General features: G+C 37.4%; 2 protein-coding genes across 5 annotated transcripts in view; one reads left to right on the top strand and one right to left on the bottom strand.

Moving 5' to 3' along the window:
* Positions 1-1564: 1564 nt before the first annotated feature.
* Positions 1565-21118, bottom strand: LOC110475500 (protein FRA10AC1 homolog). 3 transcript variants are annotated; one of them, XM_021539720.3, is made up of 14 exons: positions 20994-21118; positions 16780-16856; positions 14692-14784; positions 14563-14608; positions 13643-13719; positions 12877-12960; positions 12310-12394; positions 9131-9176; positions 6407-6520; positions 5386-5428; positions 4815-4939; positions 4179-4217; positions 2839-2902; positions 1565-2424 (listed from the first exon to the last, which is right to left on the bottom strand). In XM_021539720.3, the coding sequence occupies exons 1-14, from the start codon at positions 21021-21023 to the stop codon at positions 2382-2384; spliced, it is 966 nt and encodes a 321-aa protein (XP_021395395.2). In that variant the 5' UTR covers positions 21024-21118; the 3' UTR covers positions 1565-2381. The 3 variants fall into 3 exon arrangements, with proteins under 3 accessions (XP_021395395.2, XP_021395405.2, XP_021395414.2); XM_021539730.3 differs by having other exon boundaries at positions 4194-4217; XM_021539739.3 differs by lacking the exon at positions 2839-2902 and having other exon boundaries at positions 4194-4217.
* The window catches only part of LGI1 (leucine rich glioma inactivated 1), a 29495-nt gene continuing 26096 nt past the window's right edge, over positions 20577-23975 (top strand). The window contains exon 1 of one of the 2 annotated variants that reach the window (XM_021539681.3): positions 20577-20634. The gene's annotated coding sequence lies outside the window, so the exon portion shown is untranslated. Of the gene's footprint in view, positions 20635-21210; positions 21312-23975 lie in introns of those variants that run through there. The other variant, XM_021539673.3, reaches the window with a different exon arrangement.

Here is a 23975-nt window from a genome sequence, read left to right as displayed (position 1 = left end):
TATAATTTAATTTACATACAGTACTTTTATTAAAATATGTAACTTCTACACACTGTCCATAAAATATATATATATATATATATAAAATTTTAACAGATGTTATATGAAATTATTGAATGAAACCTAAAAAGTAAAATTCAAACCAAAAATTGCAATATTTTTAACTTGGATATTTAGATTTTTATATTATGTTATTTCTTTAATCTGTAATTCTGTAATTTTCCTTCATTCTCAATACTATATAAAGTCCTAGAGTAAAACATTTCTTTCACTTTAGGAATGCACAACACAATTCCCTAGCTCTTATCTATAAAAAGCAGGCCCATGGTACACTGAATTTTTTCCAAAATAACCAATGATAAATCTGTAAATTATAGCCACTGTAGCCTTTTGATCATATGCAAATGGCTCTCCCACAGTTCCTAAACTGACAAGCTTTTACTGTACAATCTAAAATAGCAGACCACAAACATCATACTTTGCACACAAGTAAAAGTTTACTAAGATACACCAGCATATCTAGAGCAGGATCTGCCTTCAAGGGCATTTTAAAAGGCTCACGTACTCCCAGTGGATCTCTTTCAAAATGCAATAAATTGAAATATTTGAAAATCAATTAATTGTCATCAATTTAATATTCTGAGGAAGAGTAAAGCTGAAGTAAAGCCCATCAAAATTCCCATTACCTGTGTATCTATAACCTAGTAGACAGACTGCACACAAATTAGCTCTTCATGAACACTGATGCTCCCCAGGCTTTTGGAACAAGCCCACTCCATACCTGCCGCTCGGGAAGGCAGCTCCTCCTGCGGATGGAGCAATTTCAAGGTTGTCTTATAATGTAATTTTATTTAAACTGTATTAAATGATGTATTTAATATGTATAGTGTAACTTTTTACAACTGTATTTTAAAGACCTAAAGAGAAGCTAGTTATTCAGAACATCATATACAATACTTGAAGCAACAAATATAGCAACGCAGTCGACAAAAGCCCCTTTGGGCAAGTTGCACACGTTTAAGCAGATTGCTGCAGATTGGATTTGACTCTCAGCCAAGCTTGCAACATGACAGAGAATTAACCTTTAAATCCCCCTTCTTACCTAAAGAAGCCTTCATGCAAGGATATGTTTATTTCTCACTCAAGGACACCCTAAATATGTCTTTGTATTGTCATCTATTATGTAAGTACAAAATGTTTAAAATGTAATTATATTAAGTAATACTTGTAAATAGAGTTCATAACTTCTTCGTATGAGTGCATGTGAAATGTTCATAAATACACTACAACCATGTCTGCTGTTACAGTGTCTGCATCAAATACTTACTAGAAATGTTTTCTGTACCTACAGTGATAAGTAATTATCAAATATGACATTAACTTCCTCAGATTAACAAGAAAACCTAATTTAAAAAATCTGACCTTCGTATCCAAAGTAATTTTCACCAGACAGAAAAAATATTGGCATGGTACCTTTTAATGTGCAGTCTATTTCTTTGGAAACATGACTGAATGAATGTTTAAAGATGTGTTGCAATTAAAAGAATTACATGAATCCAGTAAGTTTCTCAAGCAACATACATGCTTTATTTGTGTATTTAGGGCTACACATGAAAGAAGGATTAACATTCAATCAATGGGAAGGAGATCAGAAGCCACAGATAACATAAAAGTCATGTACATCTCCAGTAGCAAGCCACCATTTTTTACACCAAAAATTTCATCAACCAACCATATTTTTATAGGTGGAATTGTAAGACACATCACTTTACAACTAAAATTTTAAAGAAATTTTTAAAGGAATAGGAGAGATTTCAGATATGGTTTACTTAATTCAAGTAGAACACATATTTAACAAAATTTGAATTTCTCCAATAGCATTTGAAAACATTTACAGAGATTAATACCCAAATATTAAAGTCTAAGTAACCAATAAATTTAAGGTTATTAATTCTTGTTGAATAAATTAAAAATATAAATATATGAAAGTGTATGGCTTTAAACTACTCACAGAATCTTACAAAATGTTCCTTTACAAAAATCTGGCAATAACTGAAGTTTGGGATATAATTAAAGTAGTGAACTTCCTTGTTGTAATTTAATAAACTATATTCTTGTTTGTTTAAGTTTGGGTGCCATATATATTTTGCACTGAACTGGAAAAATTACTTCTCTTGTTTCAAGAGTATGCAGCCTACTACAAGAAACAGAAAGTTTTTGATTTGAAGCCTTCTACAAAGAAAATCCACCCAAATGGTCCATATGAGTGACTGTAGAAAAGGTATGCTGGGAAATAGGGGTCTCTGGAAAATTATGACTGGATTTCCAGACTTCCATCTTGACAACTCATGAAGATAATCACCCTACATCAATTGCAAGTTTTAGAGAAATAAATCTTGAAAATACTCATGAAATTCCTCTTCCCTGTAACAACAACAAAAAATAAAAGTCAGAAAGTTCTGCTTTGGATTTGCACCTAGGAGCTAATCTTTGAATAAAAAAGTTTTAGCAAATTTTTGATTAGAATTTTTTGACTTACACACTACATTCCAATACCCTTCACATTCCCAGGGGTGAGCTGACCCTTAGTGCTAAGAGAACAATGGTATAGAGGGGGTAAGGCAGCAGTGGTATGGTAGTGGCTTAACAAAGGTTTTCCTCAAGAGTTGTGTATGTCTTCTCTTTAAAAACACATTTTTAGGTTCACTGCATGGAAAGAGATTTGACATAACCTTTTATGTGTGAACACTAATTGAAACACTTGGGACAACTCTGTCTTGCAATTCTGAATGGACCCTGTACTTTTCAGTAGCTGCAAGTTCACTACATCAAACTAACCGTGATTTTTCATCTGCTTTCCAAAAGTCAGCATCTGAAGGACCATCTTCAGCACTGCTGTTATCTGAATCGGGTACAAAATTTAAAATGTTTATGAAATAAATTTTAAAATAATTTCTCATTTTTTAAATTAGCTGGTATCTTGCTAGAAGCAATGTTTAACTGCAACCATGAGAATAAAGAGAACACTTTGCATAAAGTCAGAATGAAAATGTTTTGCAGTGCTAATCAGCATAGTATCAAAAAGATTCTTAGGTATCACAAAGCAATGTTTTGGTCAAACATAACAACAATCATGTCAACAAAATTATCTTGACACAACAGAAATACAGCATTTTTTCCCCTAAAACTAAATAATTACAAATCCAGATTTACAATACAGTTTCAATTTATGATATTAGATTATTAATTACCTTACTTAATTGGTAGTTCTTATCAATTGTGACTTATCAGTGAAATTATAAGAAAACCTGGATTATTTTATAACTATTTCATAGTACTCCACAGGAATTTCATATAAGACACTCCACCCTCCCCTCCCCTAAACGTCTAAATCTTCCAGTAAGTTTCCTGAAAAACAAATACTTTGGGCATGGTCCAAATCATAAGAAAACTGCTTCAGGTCTTCCTGTATTTAAGTGGGAAAGCCTAGGGGGTGAGGACATTCTTAAAAATGTATAGCAGAGCAGAGCAATCAGTGAAAATAGTCAATCACTTCTAGACAGTCTGCAACAAGAACTGGCATGACCAGGAGAAGGGGCCTGTCTCATGGAAAAATAAACTGGAGACTGGAATGACTGAGTGACAAACAGTGACTAAGCAGTTACTGAATGCATCCACCTGCAACAAGAAGGTCTCTGAGGTACTACAGGTAGTTGGAAAAGACATTAATTAAAGCCTAGGATTTATTTTAAATAATTTTTTTTGAGCAGAGTACATATCAGTATAACTCCCTGAAGTAAAATGTAGCAGTTATTATATCAGAAAAATACTATCTTTACACAGTACAGACTACACAGCATGAAATTATTAGCAATGTACCTATTTTTGGACTCTGCTCTTTTTTTGAACAACCTGATCTCTCATTTTTCTGGTTATTTCCATTCTGTTATCTGCCCACATTTTTATTTTTTGATTAAACAATTTCCTCCTGAAAATTCCCTACACTTTTTCTTTAAGATATGTAAGTCATTCATTCAAACCTTGGTATTTCTGCTTGTTTCAGACACCATTCCTATACCATAAAATATTAAAACAGACAGCTAATAAAACTAAGATCAATGACAACTGTCTGTGATGTTATACAACTTATTACAAAACCATAAAGAATATTAAAATACCTTTATCAGAATTACCTGACTCATCTGAAGAAACCTCATCTGTAAAGAAACACCAAAATAGAAAAAAAATAGTAAACCGCTTTTGGTTTTATCTGTTACCTTATATTGTTTACAAAGATATTTCTATGATAATTTATTACGCTAAACATGTGCACATGCATGCACACAGCACATTCAAAGTAAGAGAGCAAACACTGAAATAAAAGGATTTTTTTTGCATGAGCACAAAGGTCATCACTTTGAGCCTAATTATGCCAACCCAAGATCTCTGGTGTAAAAAGGTTATCTAATATTTCCAAAAGGCTTTCAACCCTAAAGCCTCATGGAATGAAATACTTCACAATCCTTTCTAGTATGCAACATCCAATGTTTGCACAAATTTCCCTTGCAGTGCATACTTTTCAAAAGGCTGTCCCTCTCTGTTAAATGTAAGAAATGTATATTTTTTCTGCATCTAAATTTCCCTAAGAAATTTACCTTTTTGACTACCTGTGTTGCAGTCAAGAAAGTTACATACCTGTATGTATAACTAAATGTATTTATACATAATTATATGTCTCCATCTATGCATTTGTAGCAAAACTAAGGTTCAATTAACCTGAGTTTAACAACTAAAGTTTTAAAATTTAAGTTTACCTTTATGGGTCTTTTTTTTTGACTTCTTTTTTGCTGAACGAGACAATTTTGTCTTCTTATTTTTTGGCTCCTTAGAGTTCTGTTCAGCTGTGCCTCTTTTCTTGCATGTTTTGACTTCTTTCCTCCTTTAAAAAAGATGAATGTACACCTCCTCTGTTATATGTACTTCTTATGCAACAGTAAATCTGAAGTATTCAATTCAGTCAAATATGTGTCATTTTTTCAGACACCTATCAGTAGTTAAACAGAAAAAACTGATTCAGTTTAAAAAAAAGTGCTATTAGAAACACAAAAAAAATAATCACTGTGCTGAAATTAAGCAAATGTAATTTCTGTAGTGGTAGGGATGGAATCCTTCCAGTCTGAGGGGTTCTGTGCTGTCATTTGCAGAGTATCTTAACCCTCAACAGTGACAAGTCAGAGGCTTTATAAGAACTCCAGAATATATATGCTATTTCAGGATAAATGAAATTCCTAATTATCTCACTGAAGTTTTGCCCCTGTGTGTTGTTCATCATAATTGTAACTTATCAATAATTCAGTCCCCATTATTTTCAAAATATTTCATTACCGGTGATGGAAGTTTAGTTTGTGGGAACATTCTGGACATAGTCCTGAAAAAGAGAAAATGAGAACATTGCAGCCAAGAATCTGACAAGCATAATTAACAGAACTACAAAACTAGTTAGAACTAGATTTTTCAACATCAGTAGCTTTTCCTTCAAAACACTAGTTACAATGTAATTGCAGTCAGGATTGAAAAAATACATTATGAAAGTCTCCAGTACAAACCCAGATTTTACTAAATGTTAGGGACAATCCCAAGTTTAGCACTGGCAGCTATTCATGAAAGAAGTATCAGTGTTTCACATGTACAGACATTCAATTTTTGGATCCTTGTGGACAGATCAAATTCTTCTGCAATTATAATGAAGACTTGTAAGTCTCTTAGAGCTTTGTCAGAAACCAAGTGTTTCCACGGGGAGTGTTTTTTTGCACAAAAGGAAAAAGCCCCACTACTCACTCATTTTACACAAAGTAACTGTTTAAACTGCACTAATTTAATTATCTGATAAATGTATCATCATGTACACAATTCTGAATTAGAAAATCACAGTCAAGATGTAAGGATGGAAATTGTTTCAAGATAGAACTTTTAGAAGTTCTTTTTAGAAGAAAATGCAAATATTTAAAATAAAATCAGTAGAGTTAAAGGTATGCGAGAAGTTGTCTGGTTCAAAGCCCTGAGGACTTCCAGGCCAAGTAACTGAATGAGCAATGAAAATGCTGAAATTCTCCTTGCAATGTAGTATTGTCCATTAAACTAGAAATGCTTCTATACAAAACAGCTTATAGCCATTTATTCTCATTTTATGACATGCTAATTATACAGAATAAAGTTCTTAATCTGTAACAACTTTGTCGTATATAATGATAACAGCTGTTCTCTCTAAATCTAGAGCACCATACTACCACCTGTGATTAATTCAAAAAAATTATCTCCTATTCTGCATTTGTCATGAACTCATGGGTCTCACTTGAGTACAAGGCATTTGTCTTCTTTTAAGTGTATCCTAGAAGGGCTGACTTACTCAATTTCACAAGTGCATTCCGCTTTTCACCATGTTCAACATAACCAAAATTCACCTCCCAGCTCTTCAGACCTTCATTCTCATCACAGTGTTTATTTCCACAGGAAAACTGACCTGTAAAGAGTCAAAATCAGCAAACTGTGGTTCAATGATTAACATTAATAGAAATGGGGTTGTTATTTTCAGTCCTGCTCAGTTTTTGCTTTCCATTTTCCATTTCTTTCAAATAAAAAACTCCACAAATCTAAAAATAACATCTAGATTAAGGAAATAATAACAGGGAACAATAAAGCAATCATACTTGTCCAATATTGCCTATTTGCAAAGGAAAAAACATAACTGTGTTTTGAAATGTATGGATGAAGGTGTACATTATGAAATAATAAGCCTAATATAAACTCTGAAAAAATAAACGTCACCAGGATACATCCTATACCCAAATGATTACTTACTTAGCAGAGGATGATGGATCAGAAGTTGTGATTCAGACCTGCATCTTTAATGACATCAAACTATTCAAAGTATCACAGTTGTACAATATGAAAATGCTCATATGCTTTTTATGTAACTAGTTTACCTGACATACTGGATATACAATTTGTATTATAGTGACTATCCATAAATATCTTTCTTTTAAGAAAGGGAAATTCAACTTTGTGAGAAATGCTATGTCAACTTTAAAAGCTTCCTTTGGTTCATTATGTAAAAGCAACAGTGGTTTTAAAACAGATCTGCACATAATCAATTTTGTTTGCACCACTGAAGTCCATATATTGGAGCAATAAAGATACATGCATTCCCTTTGCAGAAGACTGATTTGTATGCAGAGCAGCAGAAAGGATGTATATTAATAGGCTCACAAGCAGGACTGTTGGTGAACGATTAACCTTAGAAAATTCTGCTTAAGCAGCTAACTAATGGATTGGCAGTGTCCTCAGATACTTCAGTTCTGTAATGAAACACCACTTGCAATGCAAACATTTAAAGTAAAAAAACCCCAGAACTCCCATTAAAAAAGCAAGTTTCAAATTAATATACATTAAGTATGTTTGACCCTATGTAAGGTATTGCTATCAGTACCCTGTGTCGTATCAATCTCCAGTATGACCTCCTTTCAAAAGCTATGGCAAAGACTGGAAAGATGCCAAAGAAATAATTTGGCATTTACAATTAGTAATACAAGTGTCACCTCTTATTTCACTTATCCTGGTCCTTCTTCTTTGTAACCATGCAAAGTTAGGCACCAAATGCAAAGCAAGCAAATGTGATCACTCCATTCCTGCGTGCCCTTGTTACCACCCCCAAACCTTAGTAAAAGTGCACCAGCAGTGGTTCTCACCAGCACTGTACTGACACAGCTGCATCAGTACATAAAGTACATACAGTGCTGATGCTAATTATCAGACAGGTAGGTGTAGATGTGTTATTCCATTTAATTAAGCAATTTATATTTTAAAATAGCATAAAAAACCCACGGAGCGCATCCGACACCCGCGAGAGGGTTGGCTTCTCGCGCCCCCCTGTGGTGAAAAAGAGAATTTATCCACTCATATTCCAATTGCTTGCTTTTCATTAGGATTCCATTAAAAAGCTTGAAATATATAATTCTGCATTTTCTCCCACGTTTTAAAATATAAAGTACCACATATTAAACGTACAAAGCTATAATCTTGCCCCCACGAATACATAAAAATAATTTACTTCTAATTTAATTTTCCTTGTTATTCAATAAAGCATGTAATTTTATCAAATGTAACTATCCATTAATATAATGTGTAGTGATGAATGCAACCTATGACTACAACTACCTTTATAGGCTTCAATATTTACAGTTTAAAAATCCCCACCATTAATGTTCATGCTTTGTACTCTGAAATACTAATTTTATTTTAAATTATAAATGCATTTCTAACTTTTTGAAATAAATTACAATACAGGTGTTTACAGAATACAGCTGTTTAAAAAACTGTAACTGAGTGAAACTGATCAGCAGTACAACTCCATGCAATATTCCGGCATGTGCATCCATGACTTCTGAAACCCACAGGTGTTATGAGAATCCACCCCAGGAACAGCAATACCTCATTCATTTCACTTTGTTGCTTGTTGAAAAAGCACCTCAGGCATGGAACAAGGACCACTGTGCAAAATCCCAGCAACACACTGGTAAGACTTCTCACCCAGAATTAAGGTACTGATTTAGAGGCAGGATTGGGAGACATGATAATCATTCCCACCAAAGCTTTCAAAACTTGTTTAGCCTAAAATAGGTCTCACACAAGAAACTTAAATTAAAAAGTTAACGTTTTGCAGAACAGCACTGGAGAAGCTGGTAATCAATAAATGATTTCCTGAAGAAAACTACTGAGAGACTTCAACTACAGGTATCAAAGGCTAATGAGGTAGTAGAACTACTGGAGAAAAGCAGCTAAAAAACCCACCCATTAAATTCTACATTAGCAAACGTGTCAAGGTGGTGCTCATTACAAAACTCACCTTGTGAAAATAAACTATATGTTCTTTTAAATGTAATACGTGCAGATCAGTGTGCAATTGAAACCTATGTAGTATAAAACAGGAAAGCTGGAAGACAAGTCAATTTATTTTACATTATTATCTGATAAACTTATCAGTACTATCAAATATTATCTAACAAAATTATGTCCAAAAGCAGCAAGAGGAGCATCAAGAAGAAATGTAACATAAAATGAAAGACAGCATTACCTTTTCCTGAAATTACTTCTTTCTCATGTCGCCATCTAAATCCAAACTGTTAAGATAAGAACGAAAATTGAGTTGTGAATAGTCAACATAGTGAGTACTGTAAAGACTAATTTCAGTTGATTGATGTCCTTCATGTGGCTCATCCTTTCAATTATGGTCATGAAAATTTAATATTTTCTCTTTTAATTAAAAGTATCTCTCTGCCTCTGCTCTCCAGAATAGTATTTTTTAAATAAAAATACTTTAAATATTTATCTTCTTATTTTGACAGGAAGTCCTCTATTGAAAAACAATTACAAAAGCAAACATATTAACAGTTCCAAGTAGAAGACAAGTTGGCCTAGAAATCTGGAAATGAAAACAAAATAATAAAATGCATTTTATGTAATGACCAGGTGTCAAACAGATTTCATTTCTTAGCAAATAGGAGACGCTTCCAATCTGTTAAGCTACAAAACAAAGTACAGAGACAGCAAATAAGGACCTCTCTAGGAAAATAAGACAACAAAGGGAACATTTCCAGTCCAGTGCATATCAAAAGTAAAACTTAAATGCAGAACATACTCCTGTGCTGCCCTGCAAAGCTGACAATACTGACGGTCATTTATCAGCTGCAAAGTTTGCAGACAAGATGCACTGAAGGTTTGAAGGTTCAAAGACAACCTTGACCTAGAAAATTCTTACCTAGAGAAAATGTCAGGAGTAACAGACCCAGCACAAGCCAGAGCTGTCAGAACACTCTTCCACTGTCTCTACACAGCCTCACACCAGAGGTTCACATTGGCATTTCTGATTAAAAGGAAACACCAGTGAAGACCAAGCCAGACTGGTCATCAGCAGGTGAAGCAGCCTGGGAGCAAGAAGGGTGAGTGGGTCTCCAGCTCTGGCCATGAGAGCACCTGTGAATCTCTAGGGATGAGAGCACAGGAGTCCCAGCCACATGTGTGAATGAGTAAAACAGTCTGGAGCAGCAACTGGAATGTGCCTGTGGCCTCAGGGGTTCATATGTCTTGGGGCTCCTTACTGTTTTCTTCTAAGCTTCTGTCCGAGTAGGCTATTCTGCTTGTTTTTCAGTTCTCAAAGGAGATGCAGCCATTAAACCAGTCGCAACCATTATCCAGTCCTTCATAAAACAGTGGTTTACTTCAGAAGAAAAGTTCTAAAGACATCTGAGCTACAATCTCTATAAGAGATCTTTAGAAAAAATATCTGACTAGAAGATTTTTGCCAGGAGCAGAACAATTACAGCTGTGAAAAGACAGATGAGCACATATGTGCAAGTCTCAATCTCTGTAAACATCACAGGAAACTGACCTTCAGCTTACTTTTGCTTTCACACCAAGTAGCATGATATAGAATCATAGAATCACAGAACAGCTCAGGTTGGAAGGCACCTCAACAGACCACAAGCTTCAACCTTCCACGGGGAAGGGAGGCAAGACGAGATTATCCATCACCTTGGGCAACTGCACCTGAAAAACCTCCAGTTGTGAGGATTCCACTATGCCACTGGCCAGGTTGTTCCAGCAACTGAATATTCTCATTATAAAATAATTTCTTTCTTATATCAAGATGAAGCATCAACATGTAAAGCATCAACAACTATCATGCAAAAGGCTGACTGTCATCTACCCTGCACTTCTCATAGCACCAGCACTGCAAAGCAAAAGGCACAGTGGTCTAAAGATATCCAGCTATCAGCTTCTGGAGATACAGGAAAAAAAAAAAAAAAAAAAAAAGGCAGGAAAAATCTGAAAGCACAGATTGTATTCCATCAGTGCAAATGGGATGAGCAGCTTATTTAAGACTTCCAAGAAAAAAGCCTGCTTTGAAATCCTTCTGTACCAAACACGGGCATGGATAAATCAGTCACTGAGAAAAATCTCATACTTTTTTCTATTTTTCTAAGAATTTCTAAGAAAGGACTTTCATATTATCAAAATGTATTTGAGAAAAGAAATTGCAATACAAATTGCATGGCACAGCACTTATGCTGATATGGCAATTCCGAAAATAGAGGTAATGACTTAGGAGCATAAATGGGAATAGAGAGTGACCTCAAAGTCAGGATAGACACACTTTAAGTCTGACAGGGAAATACTGTTCACACAACACAAGAAAACACACACACACACAAAATCTGGGGCAGAACAGTTTCCCACAAAAGACAGCAAACATATGGAAACTTGGCACAGTAGTGAGAGAAACAAAATCTGTAAGCATGCTCAAGGGAAATCAGCTTGATGGGGGATGGAGCGGACACTGGGGGATATGAAATAGCTACAGGAAAATAAAATCAAATTTAGTCAAAAGGTAAGGGAAGGCATCTTCAGCATTTTAGTATTTGTTGATTTTAATTGATTTTTGCATTTTACCGTCCCAATTGTCTTAAATGACTGTCATCTTTCCTTCCGAATACAGCTAAGCCCAGTCCTTGCAAATATTTACCAGTGAATGTAATTTTCTATATTATAAATAGTTGAAAAAACTAGATAGACTGGGTTACTGTGTGCTACAAACACCAAGACACATCTGAGTTCAGCACCAGTCTTTGGAAAAACACAATAGAAAATTCATGTATACTCTCTGACTAAGAAGTTAGTCAGCCAAAAACTTGGAAAAAACAAAGGCTGTTCCAGTTAAGAAGAAAACCTGGTGCTGGAATTGGGCTGTTCCTCTTAAGAAATTCTATTTATTTACAAGGCACATACAAATCCTGTTTCCACAAACAGAAAAGAACAACCAGCAAAAGATGCTGCTTTAGAATAGACTTTTCCAAAATTGTTTCTGCCAGCATTCAAGTACAAAACTCTTTTTAGACTTTTTTGAACAGTAACATTCCATGGGTTTTTAGGCTTCATCTACTGCTCCTCTCCAAGCAACCTCTCCAGCCTTCTTTCCTTAACCCCTTTGCATTTTCTGACTTTCACACACAATGTACCTCTTCATAAAACATCATCTGACAGAAATGTTCCTATTCCCACAGAAGCACATTTTTGAGGCAGTGACAATACTTGGATTCAAACTGCTGCTTGTAAGTAACTTGACAAATTCTCACAGCTCCCTTTCTATGGAAGGGGTACTAATATTCTGTTTTACAACATATCCACAATCATAAGGCTATTTTTAAAAAAGGTTATACTTCAAAACCCAAGATGATTTATACTAAGGAAAAATACCTTATTCTCTTTGTATCTGCTGAGATCTGCTATACAGTATTCTTTGAACAATTTGTCATAATACTTCTTTGCAAGCCTCTTCTCCCTAAAACAAAAAGTATTTTTAAAATTAAATATAGAAGACAACATAATTCACTTTACATTGTAATGACATTAGTAGGACAAAGACATGTTGTTTCATTGAAAGAACACAAGTTGTAGACCTAGAAATGCAACAGATACACAGCTATTAAACTAAGGAGTAAATTCCATAAAAGTGGAAAAATAAATATAAAATAAAATCCACAGTACATATTAAACCGTGCTTTTTCAAACTCTGCTTTCTTCAGAGTTTTTGAACAGTCACTTGGATCTCAGAGATTCAGTATTATTTATTAGTTCTTTCTGTCATCAATTCATGTTGGCATTTGAGCAGTATTACAATATGGAAGACTTTCTAATGGCCTTTCATTTTCAAATGCATCAAAGAATGATCAAGTCTGCACAGTAATTCTTAATTAGTAAGGGAAACCACAAATTTAGTACAAGTGATCTAAAAAGAACATATCCTATAATAGTTTCAGGTACCAATTCATGTCTGCTTCATCTTCTTCATTCCACAGGAATCTATGATTTTCTCTAATAACATCAAGATCCGTCTTGTCATTTGCTCTATAAAAGGACACACATTTTTTTAGTACAATGTAACATTAAAATGAAAATCCATCAAATAATAATTTGGTAAGCATCAATATTTTACAGTTCTGTTCTCTACCTCACAGCATAAAGGAATACATTTCTATGAAATAAAACTACCAAAAATGTATTCCCTGTCATACCTGTTCCCAAATAAAAAAACTCACAGTTGAAAACAGCCACTGAAATTGCAGATGACTTGATCCTGTCTGAAAACACTTTTTATACTCTTTATTGAAGACAGTGATGTTAAAAGGCAGTTATAGACAGCTCTAAAGAAGTTATTATTCTGGACAATGGATAGCAATTCTGCACATTCAGAAGTATTTCAGACTGTTATTTTGAAGATTCTGACAGATATTTCTCAGTGTACCCTCCATTAATGATCACCTGTCATCCTTCCTTTTACATAACAAAACAAGAATAATTCAGCTCATGGTAAGTTCTTACCTAAAAAATATGAAAACAAAGTGAAACAAGGCAGTTTTGTGTTTGGGTATTTCCAATTACTGTAGTTACCAAAATGTGACCAAAATAATTAGTGATTTGATACACAGCTACATCCATCTCTGCCCCCAAAGCTATAATATATATTTAACAGCTTCACAAAACAGGGAGCTTTGAGGTCAGTAGGGGAAAAGTTGCTAACCGTTCTCACCCAGATCTTTGGAAATCCTCTATTTTGCCACCATAGTATAAAATGTAGTCATGCACAAACTTCTTATGTCTTTCATACTGAATAAAGCAATTAAGGATTGTTTCAGAACTTATTTCCTTTTACCACAGTTTAAAAAAAAAAAAAAAAAAAAAAAAACCCAACCAAAATCTTTTTCTATATTTGAGAGACTTTTCTCCTCACAAACAGTTCAGTAATTTAAGAAAAAAAAAAAAAAAAAAAAAAAAAAAAAGAATGGAATTAATTAGGAACTTTTACATAATAATCTCTCATAGAAGCTAATTTCCAGATACAGGAATTCTAGGCAATTTCATTTTTAAAACTTCATTCCTCATTTATAAAACTGTCTTCCTTTATCAAAGATGCTCTGTATGCACATACACAGAAACATGGTTCATTTTTTCAGCTGTGATTTAGGTAACAGCTTCTTTGTACTGCAGTTTTGGTTTAAAACAGGTTTGTACTTTTCTATTATAAAAACAGTCTGGCTACTAAAATGGAATAATTTGTTACATTTTTACCACCAACATACAAATAAAAGTTGTATGCTTTAGTTTGGAAATTAAAACAATGGAAAAATATGTAATGCTTCTTAGAACACTTTGGCCTCAGTGTGAGGCCAAAACAGAAACTTTGAAACACATTTTATACCACAATTTGAGCAAAATGTGTAATTACTTATTCAGAAAATAAGTGTCTACAAAAATAAAAACTTTATATATGGCTTCTTGAAAGATTTTCAAAACTTTTATCTCAACAGCACAAAGAAGCTCCTCTGAAGAGTGACTCAGTATCTGGTGCTGCACAGTCACCGACTGTGATAACTGAGAAATCCCAGTATTTTACCATAATGGATAACCTGTGTCACATCTTCAAACTTGAAAAATCAAACAGAAGGATACAGCATCCATCGATATCAAATGAAATCTTCTTTTTCTTGCTTCTTCCCTGTTAATAACAAACACGCTCCAGTGAAAACTATCTTTCCATTAAGAGGAAAATGTCTCACAAAAGCAATATATAAAAGATACCTATCACATTCTTCAGCTGCAAATTGTCTGTGAACCACACTGCCTTGTTTTGCTTTTTGGAATGGCTTTATCAGAAGGGCATCTTCCTGTATTCTAAAGGGGGGGAAAAGGAAGAAAAGTTATTCAAAAACTTTTCATAAGCAATAAAATTTTCATATGCTAAACCTTGCACTATCTTGAGTAACAAAAATAGTTATATTGCTATTTCCTACAAGAATAAAATGAAACTTCAGAACCAACATCAGCTTGGGCTTTACTTCATTTGCAGAACAAAATCAGAAAGGCATTTGCTTCCAGTTGGCATTTAAAGGCGATTGCTTGAAACAGCAATTTGCAATATTTGTTTTTATTAATATTATCACTATAGAACCACAATTATAAAACCTGGAAGATTCCTTAGTTTCACTCTGACGTTTAAAGTCTTTTACAAATCTCAGCTACGCAGGAAAGTAGGAACAGGAAAGACAGTGCATTCACTGAAAGAGAGTGACTGGCAGTAACCCTATTCCACCCTTTCATGCCAATGTCTCAACACCTCATTAAACAGCTCTGCCTCTTGTAGTGCAATCACAAGAATCACAAATTTAGAAGTCAATTACCATGTAATGAACTGTACTTGTCAGTAGGCAGCTAAAATTACTTTTAGAGTTCAACAAAGTAATAAAAAGTTAAAGATATACATTTTAGCTAGTAAAATGTATATTTATTTAATTTCATTCATAAACTGAGGTGCAAAAAAAGATTTTTTCCCATAATTTTCAGCAGGCAGAAAGCATGGCAATCAGAAACCTGAAGAAAGCAAGCCAGGAAATTTGTTTCTAGCTATGGAATATAGGACTCTAGAAATTTAAAGTATCATTTACTCAAAAGGATTTGTAAACACAAAATTCCCATAAGAAGGGTCTATAAAAAAGTAATTTGGAGAGAATTTAAGACTATTATTTTCCTTAAAGTGAAAATAAATACAATGACAGAGCAAGAAAAGGAACCCACATAAGAGCCCTACTGGGAATCAACAGTTATGTGCCAGAACAAGGATAATGATGGTATTTTTGAAAGACTCCTGATGGTTACTTAATATTGCACCTCAAAGTGGAATGGTGGAATATGCAATGGCATCTAAAGAAAATGAGATCTGAATAAAATCAGTCCCTATTTTAATGGAAAACAGCTATATTTATAAAATAAATGAAATGTCTTAATGCATGCTATTATTCCAAAGATTAAAACATTATTTTTTTTTCTCCCAGAATGCAATCAGACACTACAAAATCCATTCTTTCAATTCTTCTATAAAGGAAAAATATGCAAGAATCTTAGGAAAGTTTCCAGAAAGTCTTCTTAAATAAAGTCCAATAAAAAAGCAAGGGAGAGACAGAAAAAAAGTTAAGAAAAGTATATGCAAAATGTTGGCCAAATATTCAGTATGGTGCAGAAAGTGTCAAGGAACTACAGTACAAAAGCAAAATAAATACAAAAACAAATAAAAATCTTTACAATGTAGTCACATCAGATTACAAAATTCCAGGTCACTAACTGCAAACCACTGAAAGTACTGGCCAAGGTCATAATCTCAAATAAGAGATGTGCAGGTACGTTTCAAGGATTGATCACAACACAATTTACCAATACCCAGGTCTCTTCACAAATTAAATAATAAAGAAGTAGCATAAGTTCTTCACTTTATATCTCTATGTGTTTTATATCTACAAAGCCTGCTACACTTGGCCTTTTTTGCCTTGCTCTCCTAGCAGTTCCATTTGTCCTGATGGATCGCAGTGGTGTGAACAGCACTGCCAAAACCCAGCAGTGGATACTAATGCTTGGAAAAACAAAACACTCTGCTCCAAGAACTGAGGGGCAAATATACACCAGATGGAGTTGGCAGAACAGCTCTTAATCAGCAGCCTCTGGAGATGACAAGCTTTGGCAAACTTGAGATGAGGAGATGCAGAAATCAAAGTGATTGATTTTTTAAAAACCATTTCAACACCAGAACTTACATGCAACAGCATCATCTTCTATGCACACTAAGAGGCCATTTGTACAAAATACATAATGTAAAGTGTTAATTCTGTACTACATTACCTTTTAGTCTTTTGCAGAGACTTCTCTCCACTCTCCTCATCACTAAAATCAGAATCATAGCCTCCATGGCCATGTGCCTGAAAATAATAGACCAGTCAATATATCTGCTAATGTAATATGGATATGGCATAATTACAAATCAGTAGTGCCCATCAGCATAAATAAAGACAGAAAGACAGAGAGCAAGTGAACTAGTGCACATTCTCACATGTGTGAACCAAACAAAATTCCACAGACAATGCAGAGTATATTCCAGATAATACAGGGCCAAGAAAGATCACTTTGTAAAATAGATCACTTTAGAAATAATTTATATGCATATTTAATCTTCACATAGATGCAGCAAACTAAAAATATGATAAATACCTTAGCTTTTTATTTTCTAAACAACATTCCTTATGTAAGACAAAGGTGAATATCTTCCCTGGGGGCTGGAGGACAGCAAGTGATATGTCCACATTATAAATGAAGGAAAATGGGAATAAAAGTTTCTTGGGCAGCATTTTATATCATTAGATCTTATACTGGTAGCTGGAAATCTGATTGAAACAATAAATAAAATACAAAAAAAAAAATGCCTGCAAAAGTGTATCACCTCATCAGCACAACATTCCTACCAGAAAATGAAACCTTCTGTTCCACACATTTTGGAACTACAATGTTAAATTAAGGCATATAAGAAAACCAAAATATCCATATTATAACGCTTTCAAATGATCAAGTCCCGATGTATCACTTCCATTTCTCAAGGCACAGTTCCATGTTCAATTCCTTCAGGTGATGCAACAGCTTAAGTAGGTCCCATCTCCTCTCCCGCACTCCTACTCTCAGTACCCTTCCTACCAGGTGCTCAGTTACAGTTGTGAAAGTACACATGAACCAGACCAAACAACTCAGTTACAAAGGAACCTATGCAAAAAAAAATATTATTTAACCCAGATAAGTTTCCTTACAGTTCATCTGAGCCTCCACAACCTACACCAGCCAGCTGAAGGGACAGCACACGGAGAGAGCAGCCAGAGCTGGCCACCACATAAACCAGCACCAACTCCAAACAAGCTTTTACACAACTGAGGTAAAAACAAGAGGGATGGTTATTAATAGAGCTGCACGTGGGAAGGTTCCACACACGCTCCCAAAGTGTCTTGGTAAGTCAAACTGTGGATAAGAGAAGTCAATGGGTTAGAAAGCAAGCGCACTCGATTCAGCTGATTCTTACATTGCCTACAGTTATACTCCTCCTCAGCCAAAAAGCTGAGAAAAACAAAATCTGAAAAAAAGACACAACTCCACAGGATGATTTTGATGAGGTGCCTTCTCTTGATGCAAATGACTTGCAGAAATGCTATGCTGAAGAGTCAGCTGTATCCTCTACTGACACCTACAACTGGTTTGTACTGTGCACAGTAAGTAAAACTATTTTTTCAAACTGACAATGAAGGACTCTTTTTAAGTTTTTTAAAAGCCTTTACAATTATTATTATTAATAATAATAAACAAATATCATAATGTTCCTCCCACTCTTCTGGATGCTTCTGAATAACACATAACTCTACTACACATATATATTTCAACAAAAGCAAATCAGAACTTTTTCTGAACTATTTTCTATTTCCCACGAGACATAAAAATTGTCCATTACAAACAAAACAGAAACATACCGAAAAGGCAAACAACTCCCCCAAACAAAACCCCAAACCAAATAAGTGCAGCAGATGTCTGCTGTAAACCATCCTCATACACGGGCAAAAAAGCAACAACAATGTAATCTCATAGATAGGTGGTTCTAGTATAGCTAGCTTGTCACTACTTCTGTTAATGAAGCTTGTAAGGTCTTTAGAACTAAAGTCTGAACACTCTATGAGTATGCAGCAAATATATTTATACTTGGCCTCTAAGTTTAAAAAATATCATGCTAATCTGGGAATGTTTTAAATGGCATTAGTAATGCTTCCCAAATGAACATCCAGAGCTTTCTTCACACTCAAAAGGGAAGTCCCAGCCAACACCATGAGCATGAAAGCCCTAGGCAGATGAAGTACTGAACCAGGCAAGAAAGCTCAAATGAAAGGGGATTCTCACAAAGCAGTTGCGTTTGGATTATATACCCCAGGAAAGAAACAGACATCCTCACTAACCAGCTCTCAAGTGAGCCCAGGAATGATTCAAATAAAAGAAAAAAAGATGCAAGAAAAACTACTCCAACACAGTCATATTGTAGGGTTTTCAGATGTTGATGACTGCCTTTTGAAAAGCTGACTGTCAATATAAGGGCAGGTATGGCTAAGGACTAGGCTGCTTTTCCAACAGGAAAGCTCTTCACAGCTTCAGACATTCCTTTGAATCACTGTAATACCGCACAGATAAATTCAGAGTGAAAAAGGACCCAGCCCATGACTGCTGTCCTGACACTTGTGGATCACTCCTCTGTTGAGGCAATAGCAGGACAGACAGGTCCTGCATTGGTGCTGGGCCTGACAGCAGCAGCTCCAGCAGTGCTGGACAACACTCACAGACACTGGGACTGAATGGTTTCTAACCTGACACCTTAGGATGATTCCAAGATGACCTGACTCTTGGTAAAACATACGTACTTCATTTCATGGACTTCCATCTCCAAAGAACCTCATCTATAAATGAACCTTGCCATTTTGGAAGGACAATGCAAACCGACACCTACAACCCCAGATACGAAAAATATGTTTAACTGTAGGCCTAACCTATCAGATATAGACATGGATGTGCATAATCAGCAACAAAACTTAAAATAACTACTTTCACTATTTAATAAACCCTTCAATATAAACTTTGGTTTGATGGAATTTGTCAGACTCAGAATGCTTCTAGTTAATTACTAATACAAATACCAAGTCTTTTCTCAAAACACAAACCTGAAAGCTAAATGACACAGTGTATTTTGCTGTTGCTCCAACTTTGAATTTTTTATTCCCAAACAATAAAATAAACTGAAACCACAAAATTAAAACAAGCACAAATATGCTTTGGGGTATATTTAGCTCACACTTAAGTAATCCAAATATCTTGGATTATTTAATGATGAAACAACTGGAGACAGAACAGAGTCCACTAAACTCTTGGCTCCTAAAACCCACGCAAAACACAGTAAATGCATGAACGTTGTACACAACTGATGTCAGACTGAGATACCAACTCTTGATGTCAATCCAGGACACCACAAACTACCCAGCACTGCATTTACAGCAGGTACTTGGATCCAGAGAAGGCACCTCCTTTAAGCCTCTCCAATGGAGTAAACACACACTGGTGAAATGTGTCCACTCCTAACCACAACGTGACTGAACATGAAACAACAGAACAAGAAAAAAAGGCAAAACAATTCTGTAAAATACTCCCAACTTGTGGCTCCTGACCTCGGGCCCAGTCTTGTCACGGCCCTCACAAGCCATCCTTCCCTTTATCTGCCCAGCACGCAGGTCTGTGAGTGTGTCTGCTCACGGCCCAGATGTGACCCAGAACAAACCCGAGTGCTCGTTACAGTGCAAACTATTTGGGGAGGGTATGAAGGAAGCACAGGATCTGTAAGAGAATTTGAGGAGCCATCCTTGATGGATAAATGATGCTGTGTGGAAAGTCAGAATGATTCACTGCAACATGCTTTTCCCACCTTGATGTTGTCTGTGAAGGTCTGCCACCCCTACTTGGGGAAAAAAAACCGAGAATAAGCAACTAGCTCCAAATCGATTCTTCCTTGTAAGACCTATTACAAGGAGTGCCTGCATATACTGTACAGCGAGCGGCCCTAACAAAGAGAAAAGACACTCGCAAGATACTGCCCCTTTATTACAGCTATGAAATTAAAAGTAGGAGTAAAAGGTAGGTAACAGCAGACGACGACATCGAGGATTAGAGCTCTGTGGAGGCCCACGGAGAAACGAGCACCGGCCAGTCGGACGCAGCTTCCGCAGCCGTTCTTGCTCGCTCGCTGTCCGGCAGTGGCCCGGCGCTGTCCCGGCCCGCCTGGCCCTTCCTCCGCCGCCGCAGCGGGGCACAGGCACGACCCCCGGCTGCCCGTCCGCCGCCCGGGGAGGGCGGCTCGGCCCTTTCCCCACGGGCACGGCCGGGCGCCTCTCCTCGCCCTGGCCCCCGGCCATGGCGGCCGCGGCCTCCACCAGGCCTGTCCCCGCCCGCCTCCGCCGGGCGCCCTTCCCTCCCTCCCTCCCAGCTCCACTCACGGCGGAAAGGCGCAGCTGGTCGGGCTCCATGGCCGCGGCAGGGCCGCCTCGGCCGCCCGGCCCCGGCGCGGCAGTGCGGGCCGCTGCCGGGCCGCCGGGCAGAGGCGGAGCAGGGCCGCGCCGCGGGCTCCCTGCCTCCCTCCGCCCTCCCTCCGCCGCGGGCGGGCGGCGCGGGGCCGCGGGGCGCGGGGGAGGGCGAGCCGGCGCGGGAGGGGAGGGGAGGGGAAAGCCGCTGATCATGTTTAGGGGCGAGGGGAGTCTCCCTGCCCGGGAACCCGGTCAGCGGCCCCGGCTGCCGCGGTCTCCGCCTCTGGGAAGGTAGGACTCCGCCGCAGGGGCTCAGAGAGGCCCGAGTGCGCCCCTCTCCCCGGCCCGGGTCGCCCCTGCCCCGTCCGCGGCGCTCTCGGGCAGGCAGTCCCTGCGGAGGGGGCACGGGCGTAGACCCCGCTGCGGTGCCGGGGCTCGGCGGAAAGGCTCCCTGGGGGGGATCGGGAGGCGGGGGTCGCTGTTCGGGGACCGCTGCGGGCGGGAGGCCGCGGCAGGCGCTCTGCGGGCGCAGCAGCTGCCAGGCGCGCCCGGGACGTGCGCGCTGCCCTCGGCGCGGCGCAGACCGCGACCGTGGCCTCGGCACGGCGATCTGTAGCACCGATTTCTGCCCGTGCCAGCGGCTTCTCTTCTTTTCAGTCGCATCTCGCAGTTAGAAGAACGAAAGGCAGTGTGTGACTCAGTTTCCCTGTGAGGACCGACGGCAACTGGGCGATAAGAGTTGGGAGCTTGTGGGTTGCATCATAAAAAGGAGTTTTATAAGCCAGAAATATTTGCTATAAAATAGCTGGGAAGCACCGATCTTCGGCATTAAGTCATCAGATAGATACAACAATTAGCTGTCAATGAATTGATAGTTTCCCATCAAAGACAACCTGAACTGCTGAGGTCTGAAATGCTGTAGTTCATCACAGGTACTTTCTTCTGGACTGTGTTTCCAGTTGTGTTACTGATTCCTGGATAGTTAAACCACAGACACACTTAATACAGGGAATTATTAAAAATTCAAATATTTCTGCTCCCCTTGTAATGTGCAAATTGTAAAATGTAATTTGTAGCTAGCTGCTTTTCTGCAGTAAGACAATCACACACCATAGCTGACAGTGTATCACCTTACCTTGGCTAGTAAATCTCTGTTTTCAGATTTTTTTTTCTCCTGACCTAGTGTTTGTGTTACTTGTTATGTCATTATTGCTGTGAACGTATGCAAAGATGATGCTAAAGTGTCCCACGGAAAGGAACTGAGTGGCACTGTACATATTTGAGTGTATGCAGTATTCTGCTGAAGTCCTACTGAATGTGGCCCATTTCCTCTAAAGGGCAGAGACTCTGTTGCAAAAATGGAATTATCCTAATTAATAATTTAAATCTATCAAAATAAATAATGTATACCCTCAAAGCTGTAATAGCAAGCATCTTTTTGTTGTTCCTGTCTTATGGAAATGACAGACTGCTTTAGTGTGAATGAATTTTGACATGATTCTGGAAACTGGGCCAACATATCATTGATTATGCACTTTGAAGAAGAGTGGGAAAGGTAGAGGAAAGATTTATAATTCTGAAATCTCTTGGCATTGTGCTGTGGCCACAAAGCCTGCATATAGAAAAAATACAGTTTCTGGGACAGGAAAATTCTGCAGTGAGTCCAGCTATAGCAGCTGCTGTAGATGCTGAAGTTATGTTATAAACAGCTTTTCTGAGAATAGCAGCTAGATAATTTCATCTTGCTATGCTATGCTTTTCTGATGTCTGTGTTGCTTTAGAACATCACCTGACTGCATTTTATATGTGGCTACAGTAAGTTACAGCTGGGGAATGGGTTCAGAAATGGCCTCCTAAATAAACTGGAAGTTGAAACTGAATATGCCCTTAGCCATTGGTATATGCATTATACGTTGCTCCAATAGGAGTATCTCCGTGGTTTAATTCTAGCAACAGTATGTTTTGACACCAAAAAGGCACTGCTGTCGTATGAGTCCCACAGGACTGGAAGATACAGGAAAAAGAACAGACGAGATAGGCATAACTCTTTACAGGGCAGGAGGTTTTAAGTGGGATTTTGATGGCTGTACAACCAAACCTTAGGAGCACAGCTTTCCTTTACAGGAAGTCAATCTATGCTAATCTTTACAAGTCAGGCTGCTACTGAAGAGAGCATTCTTCTTGAACTCGCCCTGATGCTCATCTGACCACTCCTGCTGAACTGCAGAATTTAATTTTCTGCCACTCTAGGTTCTTTGACTGTCCTGATGTGCTATCTGGATGAGCAACCCTGGTGGGGCAAATAAAATGTGTGGGATGGGACAGGAGGGAAGTGGGGAGTGAGAAACAGGGGCTGCCCTTTCAGCAGCAGCTCTCTTAGATCAGGTCAGCAGTAATGTGAAACAATAGTCTTAAATTACAGTAGCCCTAAACTTTGTGGTCCACAAAGGAGAAAATACCACTGTAGCTTTAACTTCCATTCTGCCCTAAATCTAGAATGAGCTAAATAAAATATGAGACCTGGTGTATCCAAAAGGTTTAAGTCAGACATGGTTCATACATCATAGAGATGCAGAATTCAAAGTATACCTGACATATGTATTGAGCTGTTCCTAAAAGGTTCTAGTATAGGAGCTTTCACAGCTTAACACCTTAATCTATTAACCTCTTAGGTATAAGGAGTTTTTCTTACTATCTAAGAAAAAATCTTATTTGTTGCTACTCGAGTTAATTTCTTAGTGTCCTGCACTAGTTTGTACAGAAAGCAAGAAGTGATCATCATTTAAATCCTGGAAGACATATATCCCCACAGTTTTCCCTTTTTGCAGCCTGAGAAGGTACTTCAACCTTTCTATATAGGTTACATATTGGAGAACTCTTATATTTTGTTCCTCTTTTTCAGGCTTAGATTTCTCTATGTATTTTTAAGAAATACAAACAGTAGGTGTTTACTCC

Source organism: Lonchura striata, chromosome 7, assembly GCF_046129695.1.
Source record: "Lonchura striata isolate bLonStr1 chromosome 7, bLonStr1.mat, whole genome shotgun sequence".
Classification (NCBI taxonomy): domain Eukaryota; kingdom Metazoa; phylum Chordata; class Aves; order Passeriformes; family Estrildidae; genus Lonchura; species Lonchura striata.
The sequence above is the reverse complement of the archived record's forward strand: the minus strand, read 5'-3'. Positions and strand labels throughout refer to the sequence as shown.